At 38.7% G+C, this 13,781-nt stretch overlaps 1 protein-coding gene across 1 annotated transcript; it reads right to left on the bottom strand.

Moving 5' to 3' along the window:
• Window positions 1-2,873: 2,873 nt before the first annotated feature.
• Window positions 2,874-11,181, bottom strand: LOC140235114 (monocarboxylate transporter 2-like). The gene is made up of 5 exons (XM_072315154.1): window positions 11,063-11,181; window positions 10,022-10,204; window positions 8,542-8,685; window positions 5,724-6,608; window positions 2,874-3,997 (listed from the first exon to the last, which is right to left on the bottom strand). The coding sequence occupies exons 2-5, from the start codon at window positions 10,194-10,196 to the stop codon at window positions 3,837-3,839; spliced, it is 1,365 nt and encodes a 454-aa protein (XP_072171255.1). The 5' UTR covers window positions 10,197-10,204; window positions 11,063-11,181; the 3' UTR covers window positions 2,874-3,836.
• Between the last annotated feature and the right edge of the window lie 2,600 nt (window positions 11,182-13,781).

The following is a 13,781-nucleotide window of genomic DNA, read 5'->3' as shown; positions in this document are numbered from 1 at the left end:
AGGTCAAATGCTAAAAATGTTGCTATTTCCCCCATATCCATGCAATGCCCGAAGGTATTTTCTTGAAACTTGGTGTAGACATGTACTACTGCGCAAAGATTCTCCAGAGAGAGTTTCATGTCATTAGATCAAAGGTCAAAAGGTCAAAGGTTAGGTGAAAATGTTACAATTTTATTTTTCTCGCAAATGGTTCAATGTATCTTCATGGAACTTGGTACATACGCATGTACTGACTGGCAGGGTCATGGGTCAACAGTCAGGGGGTCAAAGGTCAAGGTCAACTCCTCAAAATTTTACAATTTCCCTCATATACTAGTATATGCAATGCTTGCATTGTTATTTTTAAAACTTAATATACATCTATTACCTAATGGAAATTCTCTTGGAAATTTCCTGTCAGAAGGTCAAAGGTCAAAGGTTAAGGGTCAAGGCCAGGTTTAAATGCTTTTTTTTTTTTTTTTTTACTGTAATTACACTCTTTCTTCATACCTTGAAATTACTCAATGCACAAACTTATAAAAGGGTCAGTCAGAAGTCAAGTAAAAATCCTCAATTCCCCAAATACATGTACCTACACCCTTTAATAGACAATTACAGCAAACCTAGTTCAAGATATTTCTGACAAACCTGTCATTTCAATATTTTGCCAGTTATGTGAAACTGTCATCACACATTGTTGAAGACATTGCACTACACACCTAGTGGGAGAATCATGCATTATGGCGGAGGCATCAGTCGCCATAGCGACATTTCTAGTTTTCACTCTAAAACAGAAGAACATCAAAGCGGCCCTCATCCCACATAAAATCATAAAACCTGTAAGTACTGGCTTATGTGCCGCAAAGCGACATTAACATAATACAATGTAATGTAATAATTATGATATAATATTTTTATAACAATATTGATAGAAGATGACACTTGTTGAGATTATGAACCCAGCCCTGACCATATATTCTCCCTTGCAAAATCTACACAGCAGAGAATTTGTTCCACGACGATTCAACTGGCTGCTTCCAACGACCTTTGAGTCCTCCTGATAAAACAGTCCTGTAAAGTGTGTGCATCTATGTATACTGACAAACTAACAAACCGTTATAATAGTATACAAATAATGAATGTTTATGAGTGCAATTGACAGAATATTTCATGAGGTGAAAAATTTTTCACCTCATGAAACATTCTGTCAATTGCACTCATAAACATTCATTATTTGCATACCATTATAACGGTTTGTTAGTTTGTCAGTATATACATAGATGCACACACTTTACAGGACTGTTTTATCAGGAGGACTCAAAGGTCGTTGGAAGCCGAGTGTGCAGCCGAGTTGAATGGATCAGAGATTTCATCTTTCATCGAATAAAATATTCTGTCCATTGCACGAAAGAAAAACGTTTATCATTTGTTTTATAAAACATCTCAAATAGATCCTTGACATTTTATGTTTTATGAATTTTGAAACGGGGGAATATGATGCGGAGTCTGAGATCGGGAGAGTGCTCACTGAGCGTTTTACGCTATATGCTCAACGCATACACACTGCAAACGTTGCAAGCGTTTTGCATGCGTAGTGGTACCGGGCTCTCTGCGTGCGTGCCATGGAACAAACTTGGGCGTATGGATCCAAGATGGTGCGGTAAATGGAGCCAAAATTGCACGAATGATGACGTAATAGTAAAATGGGACGAATGATCGTTATCAAACAACCTATCAAAGCAATGACAAGGAGCTATATAGGTGTTATATAAAGTGCAGTAACTTGCATAACATTGCGTAAGTGGCTTATACATACAATTTCTATAGCGCCATTCTCCACTCTGATTATGCAATGCTCAAGGCGCTTTACATCGAAGCAAAACGACTGAAAATACAAGTACATACACCGTAATAGAAGAAGATGAAAAAAAAAGACATGAAAACTCTTCAAAAGGCACTGGTCTTCAAAATGCACTACTAAACAAATAGGATTTTAGATTACTCCTAAGAGATGTTATGGAGCTTGAGTCTTTCAGCTATCCGAAAAAAAAAAGAATCCGGCTTGTTGAATAAACATTACGCACAAAGCAGTTTCTGAGGCTCTATAAAATGGTGTCATATCTAGCGTATTCCGAAGTATCGTTGAACTGGAAATGAAATAAGGCTTGTCAATCCGAAGTTTCGTTATTCCGAAACACACAAATTCCCAATAAGCAGAGGTTCGTTGATCCGAAAATGAAAATTGGTTTAACCCAAACTTTTGTGGTTTTTGTTTGTTTGTTTGTTTTGCAAAGGTTCGTTATTACGAAGACTTGTTAATCCGAAAAAAAGAAGAAGATAAGGTTCGTTAATCCAAAAAGCAAAGATATTGCATACGTACTGACAAACTTTTGGAATTAAGAATTTTTGTCACTACGAAGTGTAACACAGATCTATTAGCATAATTACTGAAAGATGTATTTATTACTAGTATCCATGTTCTACCCTCCTGATTCTATGTCATGCAAATGATAAATTGTGACCAAACAATACGTGAGACAAGTGAGAAGGAAGGACACAACTGTAGGCATCTTACTGAATTTATATGCGTACTGATTTCTCGAGAAGTTATAGTCAGCACAATGAAATTAATATAAATAATGAGAAAGAAAGCATTGAAATCACGAGCACTCAACAGGTAGGACTTCGGGACACTGGGCGGGTGGGGTTTTCCTTGACCACGTAGACATAATAATCTGTGCGAGGGAACATTGAAGGGGGGTTTGTGGAGTAAATCAATGTCTTATCCGACTCGTTTAAATTTCTTACTTGGCCACGTCTATGTATGGACCCTTACTGGTGCGCGTCACGAGTTCGACAACCACGAATCATACAGCCCACGAGTCATCCAGCCTACGAGTTATACAACCCACAACTTATACAGCCCACGAGTCATGTATTATACAGTCCATATAGTTATATACATTGTATGGATTCAAAACAAGGTTGCAATGCAGACTCTATTATGTAACGGTGCCAAAGTATCCTACTATGTTGAGCTACGAGTAAGCATTATTAACCGCCGAACAAATACCGATATTGGGATTCGTTATCTGAAATGGCTTTTATTTACCCAGCTCTTGCAACAACTCATTGTGCCATTGTGAGGTAGCTTTCACAAAGCTTGATAAATATACACAGTGACATAATGTGCTAGGTATAGGCATACTCTGATACTTGGAAGCGGTTTTGTAAAACTGGTGTAGCACTTTGGAAAATTTCACGAAAACAGCCATATAACTGCCCGCAATGCATAATTATAATATATATCTTCATCCTAGCAATTTAGCAGCATACATAGGCCCGAGACATAAATATAATTATTCCTGGTGCCATAAGATAATCTATTGGTTTCAAAAGCACCACCAAAATATAAATGACATAGTAAATATTACGTGTCCCTGAGCGTGTCGAGCAGTTTGCGTGTTTATAGTTCATGCAAAAATGCGATTTTGAAAGATACTGTAAGACTTGGGGTCTATTGTATGTTCCGTTCACACACAATGGTCATGATTGCTCGTGTATGACTGTATACGTGGGAGTGTGTAAACATCTATGAAGAATGTGCAGTGTTTGTTTGTGTATGTTGGCTCGTTTCTGCTTTTTCTTACATCGCTCTTTATAGTCCGCACCCATGCCAAGTAGAATCGGGGAGGGAGACCCCTTGGTATGATGCGTTTGGCCTTGACACGATGAGCAAATATGAAGCTGAAACGGGAAACTCATTTAGGCATTGATCAACGAAATAATATTGTTTTCTAGGAGTTGATCAGATGTGAAGCATTAGTTGCTGGAATGATAGTAGCTATCACATTTTTTCATGAGCATACTAGCTCGGGCTTCTCAAATTTTGACATCCGTCGAGAACGTCTCCATTTGGCTAGACATCCTCCCAAAATAAACACCAGAGCTGCTATCATGCTGGACCCTAGGAACACGAACACCATCTTTGGATTGTTGGTCCGATCCTGTACAGAACCTGCGAGAGAGAGGGAGGGAGAAAAAAAAAAACAATTAGAGAGCACGCAATAAACTCGAGAAAAAAAGTATACAGTGCGAGAGTACAATCGACCATTTTGCATTGAGACTCTACGAAAGACGTATGTGGGGAGGAAAACAAAATAACGAGTATATAATTATCCTTTGCTTTTAAGATCATGTTTGTGAGTCTTATAGAAAAAAAAAACTGTAGAATTACTAAGGCTGAGTTACAGATTCTTATCTAGAAGCCTTAAGTCATCCATTCAACTTCATAGTATTTTTTTTTTCAAAGGATTACAGAAATCTCACAAGCAAGCCAATGTAGACGTAACGGTAACTTCCCATACAAACTGAACAGTTCATATACCTAAGAGCTGGAGAAAGGACGAAATCATGAAAAGGTGTATAAGATTATGAGCATAAATAAAACACTTGAGAAATAGAAAGTCAACTTTCTCTCTTCCTAACTTTTTTTTTTATTCAAACCTCCTCTTCGCGAGAAGTGACAGCCTCGAAATTAGGATAGTTCACCGGGGTTGAGGTGATAACCAATCTACGCATTTGTCATTCACAAAATATGGCACGCGATTTCAAAGTCGCTATCTTGCCTCAGTATCTCCCATGACTTCCCGCTGCAGTCATGCATTTTCGATAACCATGCGTCCTGTAATTACCAGATGCATGATGATTTTTCCCTGTATTACAGTTAGCACACAATTTAACCATAATTCTGAATGATTTTGACCGGGAACCCTTTTTACAAAACAGATGACTTACATTTTCTATCATCGGTCGTTTGGTCTGTGGAAAATAAACACATTCTTAGATTATATATAGTTATGGTATCTGCGAATCATGGTCTTCTCCAAAACCCTTTCTCTCTTAATTGCGATGTCATTTTTAGCAGTCCGTCCATTGCATTTTCATTTCCAGTCTTCTATGAAACAAGATGTATTTATGTTCTTTATTTTGTTAAACATGAAATTCACTGTTACTTCGTCATTTGTAGTATACATGTAGGCCTACAATTGTATGGAAATGAAACTGAAAACGAATGAATACAATATAGTGACTCATCTTCTCTGACAGCTTCATTTCCGTGTCGTAGCAATATTTACTGTTATGTACTTTCCAGTGCAATCTTTCAAACGAGACAGTCACAATTATTCCCCCTTTTGTACTCCAAATATTTTTTTTTTTCTGTACCCGGTATACTCCAACTAATTTCCTATGTACTCAATATTGTAGCTTGCATGAAAAGGAGTTTGTACATAGTTTGTATTTAAAGGGATGGTACAGTATTGGTAGAGATGAGAATTGGGCTTTTAACTTTTTGCAAGATACCAAGAAAACACTTACGAAATAGTACAGTGCATACCATTTTAAGAGGAATTCAAAGTTTATTCGATGAAAATCGGGTTTGGAATGACAGAAACATCCAAAAACAAAGTAAAACAAAGTGATCGTAATACTTAGTGTGGGCCCCACATTCGTTTACTAGAATCGCTCTATTTTGGATATCTCAGCCATTTCAAAACCATTTTTTTTTAAATCAAATAAACATTGAATTCCTTGTGGAATTACACGCTCTTTCGTATTTCACAAGAGGTTTCTCATTATCTTACCAAAAAATGTTGGAAACCTGAAATTAGGTCTCAACCAAAACTATACAATCCCTTTGAATCTTTGTGTCTCAGTGATCTCCATCGTTCTGATGTGATTACCTGCGGTGTATCCAGCCAGGACGCAGCCCAAGCCAACGCAGAAGAAGAACGGGTTGCTGGCAGCAGCAAAGTTTTCTGGGGACACAAGCCACGAGAGGACAGCTTCCATCGTGACGTTGGATCCGAACACGCCAAATCCAATGATAAACGATGTGGCAACGAGGTAAGGGTAGGACGAGTCCAGAAGCTGGATGAAAAACCCCACCGATGCAACGCACAGGCTTAGAATGTAGAGCTGAGGACTCCACTGTCCTCGGAAGCGAAGCATGACAGACATGAGAGCTGATGAGCAAACACCCCCGCAGGCTCCAGATGTTGCAAGATATGCCCCTCTAGCGAGGTCGACCCCTTCGTAGAGGGCATAGACAACAAGGAAGAGAGCCCAACCGCTGGTGGCAAGATACACCAGCAGCACACTGGGGAGCAGGAAGGCCGTGAATATCGGTTCTTTGGTGAGCACATCAAGTTGTATCGCTCGCAATATCGCGCTTACCCCTTTCTTCGTCGACTTGGACTTGTCCTGAATCTCAACAGCAAGGACTGTTTCTGAATGCAGCGCATCGGTTTGACTTCCTGCTAGGTTATCGCTGTCCATTAATGGGATGGCCTTATCTTTGTCCTCTCCATCGTGAGGACGAGATACCAATCTCTTCCTCGGCCTCATTACCAGTCCGATGGGAAACATGTGGAGAACCACTGCTCCTACGATCAGCAGGGACCCACTCAACCCGTAGGTTTCCAGGAGCATCTCGGTGACTGGAGGAAGGACGGCTGCCCCCACGGGGATTCCCAAAACGCTGATGCAGCTCACGTAGGCGAAGTCATCGGGGAAGTACTGGTATAGCAACACCATTGCCTGAAGATTTAGAATCGCGCAGCAGAATCCTGCAGAAGAAAAGACAGACAACCGCCGTCGAACACTCAACAGATCGTCACAAAATCCAATTGAATATTGTACAAATCAACGACTGACACAGCAATTTGAACTCATGAGTTTCCTATTCATGTGCGCCTTAATCTCTACTGGAAATGGCAAGCAGCAAAATTGATAGATATGATTTATTTTCATTAATCTATTTCCGCTCTTTGATATAAAAGAAGATTCCCTCAAGCATCCATTGCAAGAGATATCTGCTAAGAGGATGCAGATATCTCTTGCAATATGTATCAGATGGCCATTAGGCCTACACATCTTAAGGGATATGGAGATGAACATTTTCCTCTATTGCTCTTCGCCTATGGAACTCCCTTCTATCTTTTCTCCGTGAAGTTGACAAACTGGGGCACCTCAGAGCCTCACACAAGACTAGCATTTTTTCACCAGGCTTTCAATTGCTAACTCTCTTGAAGGGAGTCTGCGCCTTTAAATGTGTCTAAAGCAGATATGTGGCGCTATACAAATGCTGTGGATCATCATCATCACCATCATCAGGAACACAACTCCGCACTTTCCTGTGCTCAGTTGGTCAGAAGTAAGACAAAAATGGGTTAAGGGAGAACAAAAATCAACAACAAAATATACAAATGGAAGATAAAAGGGTTATTCAGGCATGAAAAGCAACCACTCACTGTACAGTGTTTCATATCCGTCAATCGAATCGGTGAACTTGTAATTTTACTGGCATTCTGGATATTTTATTTTTCATGTAATGCGCATTTATCACTTGTAATTTGGGAATGGGCTAGGATAAAATTCTTTATCTCAGCATCTACAAAGAAAAGTCATATTTGTATGTATCTGACAATGGCTTATTTTGTCCAGAAAATGATTCAATTCAATTCTTGTACGATCTTCAATAAGAATGTATTCACTATTATAATCACTGGAGAGAATGGCGTATCCGTGCTATGCTTTCCGGTCACAGCAATGCAATGGCCATACCGTTGAAAAATAACATAATTATAGCTCTACATGAATCTCCTCCAATTGATGGGTGGAGTCAGTGGAGATGGGAAGGAAGGGGAGAGGAGAGACAAATCCACGGGGCTCGCGCACAGACGTGAATGAACTTTTACCATGTCCCAACGTCGAAGTTTCAGGTTGCCAGAACTGCTATATAACAAGCTTATGATTAGCTGTTACAATGTCATCCAAACACATCCAATCAAAGAAAACTTCCGACCGGAATTTAGTGGGTGTTGTTTCGCTGCGACATTTTCAGATAACCCTAGCTGATTATAGGGTATCTCTGTCATTTGGTTTTGTTCTGTCATTTCGGTCACAATATACGGGTTTCTCCTCATTAAAAGGGCATGCAATGAAACTCACAAAGATACATGTGGATTGAGCGGAGGCAGCGATTTTAGTAGAGCAATCTCATCGTTAGATGAGAAGATTATCAAAGTTCGTAATATCACTTATGTAGAACAATATAAAGAGAATTTAAAAAAAATCATGAAAAGCACAAATTCTCTCGACTTGTCATAATCATTCTTCCTGATTTCTGAAAAAGGTCAGTCAAGTGCTCTTTCTTTATGCCAAAAAAAGTGAAAATATATTGAATTTTCTTAATAAATTCTTTAAATCGTTTTCCATCACAAACTGTTGTATTCTTTTTATCCATGCAGTGATGTCTTCACCCAAACGCCACAAATTCTCAACATTTTAACGGATTGTCCGATTTTCCTCAAACTTCACTGATGCGTTCTTTACGATTGTTTCATTCCCTTAGTCCATAATTATATCATTTGGTTTTGTTCTCCTTAAAAAAAAAAGATATTAAAACGAAAACAAAAACACACTTCGAAATGATCTATTGTATTCTTCAGAATTCCTAATGACAAGAAATTAACGTGGTACACGAGAGGGTTAGCTCACCCGTAGTAAAGAAGAGGAAACTGAGAACGACCACATTCCTGGTGAAGGCACTGAGGATGAAGGCCACACCCGCCAGAAGACCACTTAAACTCGTCACCAGTCGGGGATGGGAGCTATGATTCAGAAGGATCTGTGCAATCGGGGCTAAACATCGAGCACGAGATACGCCACTCGTATTTATCACACGAAAGCATTATTATGGAATTTTAGGCCTATAGAACATCTATCTCACATGATAAACGTTTTTACACACTAGTATAGCCATCAAAATAAACAATCCCAAATTTAGCAGATATCAGTACAATGAACCACTTTTATTTACTACGAGTCATTTGCATTAATCCTTAATTCAAAGAAAAAAAGTGTAGTACAATGTAGTATTAGTTTGCTAATGATATCAAGCTGAAAGGTTTCTTGATTTATAGAAGGGGCCGGTTTCCAGCATAAAACGCTTGAAAAATCTTCACCACTTTCACAAATTTTGATCTGTTACAAGCAGCAGCCCCCACTTCCATCTCATGCACATGAAACATCGTCTGCGGCTGGAAATGTTATAACATGATTCAAAGCAAAATCACAGTATTCATTTCGTGACTATACAAGGCTATAGCCTAGAAATGCATCACAACGTTACGTCGGATATTTCATCAACATCATACCTAAGTTTAATTTCTAGCCCTTTATTCGAATTGCTTGACATTAAGGTACATAGTTGCAGTTGAAGGAGTTTTTACACACTTTTTACGGTAATTACTAATATCCTTTAAAAAATAGAAATTTTCAAGGAATCGATAGGGCTTCAAAAGTGGTATAGGGGCAACCATTACTGCACAAACATTGAACATTGTCAACGATGAACATTGCGTGGTACGATGCTAGCAGAATTCCATACCTTTTACGTTTCTCCCTTCGCTTAGGAATACATCACAGAAAAAATGCAGTTCTAAAAGGTTTCATGATTACCTTCGTATACCGCATTGTCCGTAAACAATTACATCGGGACCCTGCGCAACGATTACTTTAAAAATAGCGAATCAATCCAAATACAATTTCAGAGTATGAAACTATTACTTGTTACCTACATCTTACAGAACACCCCATGCGACTTGCTTCAGTTGTCAAAGAGAAACGAGGATCTCTGTAGAGCATGTCAGGAATCCCTTCCCTCCAAGTTCTGTCCATTGTGTTCACATATTGTGCAGTTCTAAGAGCATCAGTGCTAAACTTAATTGGAAGAAACAGACTCGTGACATGCTAAATAACGATCCACATTCCTCTGTGACCACTCAATCGAATTGAATGGGGTTTTCTGCAAAATGTAAGTAAGATGTTATATTTTAAGACCCTGAAATATCATTCACGTTAAAAGTTGTCAATGCGGAAATCGGTGATCGGTGATCGGTGATCTTTTTTTTGGGGGGGGGGGGTGGAGGGGAACATACTGCACATATCAATACATATAGCTTTATGCAATCCTGACCTCCGAGGTACATGGTTGCCATGGAGAGCGAAGCGATGAGACCGATGATGGCGTTGGAGGTATGAAGTTGCTCCTCCAGCTCTGGCACCAGCACCCCAAAGGACTTGGCTAGACCAATCTCCATCCAGAAAAAAGAGAACCTCGCCAGTAGGATGACACGCCCATAGACCTTCATCTTGGAACCTGACAATTAAACCAATAGGATGATACAATCGAAAGAGAGAGAAAAAAAATAGACACAACCCTGCTGGAAAGAAAACAGTGTCCCACAGTGTGAGAAACGCATTGTGAAACGCAGTGTGAACACAGTGTGGAATCTCTCTTCACACTGTTAAATTCGAGCGTGAACACAATGTGAGTCATTCCAATACACAGTGTGAAACAAAGCATTACTTGTGAACACTCTGTGAAAACCACGCTATAGTGTGAAATCATCTTCACACTTAAATTCGAGCGTTTTCAAATAGTCGAATTTCTGAACACACTGTGTTCGTTCTAGAAGGGAATTCATGGTAAAAATAAGTAAAACGTCGGATGCGTGTTACCAATCTTTGTAAGCACCAGGTAATCAGAAAACGTAGTCGCAATTTGTGTATGGATATAAACAAAATGTATATAGGAACATTTATTGAGTGGGGAAAATTGATGAAACGCTTGAAGTAAACTGATTACAAAGAGATGACATGATTAAGAGATAAGAGGTCCACCATGCCGATTATGATTCTATAAGTGCATACCGCTTCTTCCTGCATTTCGTATGCATTTTGTGTCAATTTGTTCCACCGACTAAAACACATACATCCATCACCCATTCACATCAACATGACGTAAAAATACATGGAGAGAAAAAATAAATGTTTTCTTTTTCATGAGGGAAATGATCACAAAGTAGGTCCTACCGTCTTTTGGACTGATCAGGTCAGAACCTAACACATTAAGTTAGAATGAATAGTAATTTGAAAGTAATCTGAAACGGTTGCTCTGAAGCTATGTAAGACCTTCTACCAAGAGGCAAAAGTGTTTGTGTGTGTGGGTGCGTACCGTCCGGTTCTACGGCTCCTGCAGAGGAAAGAGAGCTAATACCGATCTTGTCTCTCTTTCCACCTTCCTGTCTGGACCTGCCTGCTCTCCACCAGACTCTTTCTCGTGTGACGACACAATGCTCGATTCTCAAGTCGTTACTAATACGCGTTGACCACTCTTCTCGCTTCTAAAGCTGTTCAACTGCAACGAGAAGGCCTTTTAATAAGGGGTGCCCTCTGCTTGTAGTAACTGCCAAAGAAGTGAGAGCAGAGTACATGTACAATGTACCCTTAAACTCGAACGAAAGAGTAATAGTATGTGCCTCCCTTCCCTCGCTGTTCGTCACGAATGAAAAGGCGCGTCGTGTGGAATAAAAACCTAAGCCACATGGCCTTCAGGAGGTGAGAAAAGGTGTCCTTCCTTTCAGGGCTTTCAAAAGATGAGAAAAGGCGACCCCTTTCTCCTACCTTTTTCATGCAAAAAATGTGCACATAATAATATACTGTCTTTAGTTTCAGCAAGGAGAATGTACTAGACGAGCTATGTACCGCCATGGGCTGTAGATTCATGGTTTGTGATAATCTATATAGCTCTTTGCTATTAAGCTCGTTGGCCGTGACAGATTGCTTTCCAAGGTATGCAACAAACAGTGAAATAGCGTAAGAGAACACGAATAATAAAAGCGCCGAACAATTTTTACTCTCGGTTTCCACTTGTAACTTTCGTTATTATCTCTAATTGCCTAAAAGAAAAAGAGAACAGAAACAAACAGAACTAAGACCAATCGATGCAAATGAAACTAATAAATTTTGCTGCCTGAATAATAATAATTTAAAAAAAGCAATCGAACAATGGCAAATCTAGCTAGTATGTTGTATACCTTAACATAATATACTCACGCCTTGCTAAAACACATCAGCTTCAGAATAGAATGTCCAGGTCCAGAATTACGAAAATTGCCGTAAACCCGGACAAATAACCATCCTTATCGTTCGACAGATACTAAATGATAGATGTCCTTCGGATTGCCAATGTAATTATTTGGATCCACTGACCTAGGCGTCCTACGTCACAGATCAGCAGACACTCCAAACACTCATTCACATTATGCAGTTTTATTTCTTCTCTCTTTCTCTCTCTGTATGTGTTGGCGTGTGCACACACGTTATAGTTGTCTATAGGTGTATACTATACTTATTGTGTGCGCGGAATGCGTGTACGATATGTATGTATGTGTGTGTGACTATTAGAACTTTTCTGGAGACGTATACCCTGGGTCTACACATGCATCTGCTTTTCTGTAGGTTATACCGCCCCCCTTAAATTATTTGATTTCAGATATAAATATAAGCGCATCCTGTGTAACTTTAGTTATAGAGTTCATTCTGTATATCGTTATTTTCGTTACTATTGTTACTATTGTTTGGTCATGCAGTAAATGTATGGCATGAATATAATTTTTGGAGATAAAAAATGGTTCATTTGCGATGGAGGGCCGATTGTAAGGTTTTGGGTCCACTGCAGGAGATCCTCATTATTTCGAAAGTTCATTAATCCGTAACTGATTTAAATTCGTTGCTCCGATGGTTCGTAAAATATTCCAAAACACAATTTTTCACAGGCCTACGTATAGATGTTCGTTAATCTGAAAATGAAACGGGGATGATTAATCCATGGAACGACTACTCTAAACATTTACGGCGTCAATTCGAAGTTATTTTGTAGTTTCGTTGATCCGAGAATAGAAAAAAGTGCGCACTAACTACTTTTTCTCAGAACATAGACAATGCGACAAGTTTAATTTGAAACTACTATACATGTACACATACCTTCAATTCCTTAATCATTTTAAATTGTCACTGTGCATTTGACCAATGTGTACCTATAAAGGTCAATATGACATTATTTACCATTTTCCAGAAGAAGCAGAAACCCAGCTTTGGTGCTTCAAAATAGTTCTAAAATGTAAGTTAGGGAAAGAAACAACCAACATGACCAATGTAAAAAATGTTAATCAGTATAATCAATGATAAGTATTGTTAAATATACAAAATGTGAACAATAATTCCGATAAAATTGATTCTAGAATAAATCGTCTATATGGTTTGAGAAAAATGATGATATCTTCTTATATTTTAGGCTTTATTGCGAAATGTTTATATTGTATGTTTTTTGATACAGCTGACATAATATGTATCACATGTGATAACTCGAACATTTTTAAATCACTGCTCCCATGAATGGTAAACAATACCTTTAATTGTTTTGTGGAAGAAAAAAAAAATCTAATAAATTCAATTCAATTCAATAGAATAACGAACCTTCGGATCAACTACATGCATGTCATTGCAACCATCACTATTAACCCGTTCCACACGGGAACATAATGGCCTGTGCATTAAGTCTATAGGGATTTCAGAATTCAGTATTGAACCGGTTAAATGGTGACATTAACGATCAGTCGCAGCTACAAAATAATAAAAATTTAAAAAAAAATTAAAATCTAGGTTTACGGACAATCATGTACACACGACATCATCAATCTCTTCCACTGATTTGAATGATCACACTATCATTGTTTTTTTTGTTTTTTTTTTTTAATGTATACAATTACGTGGATTACTCAGTTCTCTGGTAGCGTTTGGTTTGTATCGCGTTGCTTGTTTGATTTTTTACTTTTCGTTTTATTACCTGGGCAGATAAATTCTTGCGGGGCGCGGATCAGTATAAATTATGC

Source organism: Diadema setosum, chromosome 11 (genome assembly GCF_964275005.1).
Source record: "Diadema setosum chromosome 11, eeDiaSeto1, whole genome shotgun sequence".
Classification (NCBI taxonomy): domain Eukaryota; kingdom Metazoa; phylum Echinodermata; class Echinoidea; order Diadematoida; family Diadematidae; genus Diadema; species Diadema setosum.
The sequence above is the reverse complement of the archived record's forward strand: the minus strand, read 5'-3'. Positions and strand labels throughout refer to the sequence as shown.

Bases quoted from the DNA above. Each gene is read 5' to 3' on its own strand.
- LOC140235114 (XM_072315154.1), bottom strand. From the start codon at position 10,196: ATGAAGGTCTATGGGCGTGTCATCCTACTGGCGAGGTTCTCTTTTTTC. The intron at 6,609-8,541 runs GTGAGCTAACCC...TTTCTTCTGCAG, and splicing joins TTTCCTCTTCTTTACTACGG to GATTCTGCTGCGCGATTCTA. The intron at 3,998-5,723 runs GTAATCACATCA...TCTCTCTCGCAG, and splicing joins CCTGGCTGGATACACCGCAG to GTTCTGTACAGGATCGGACC.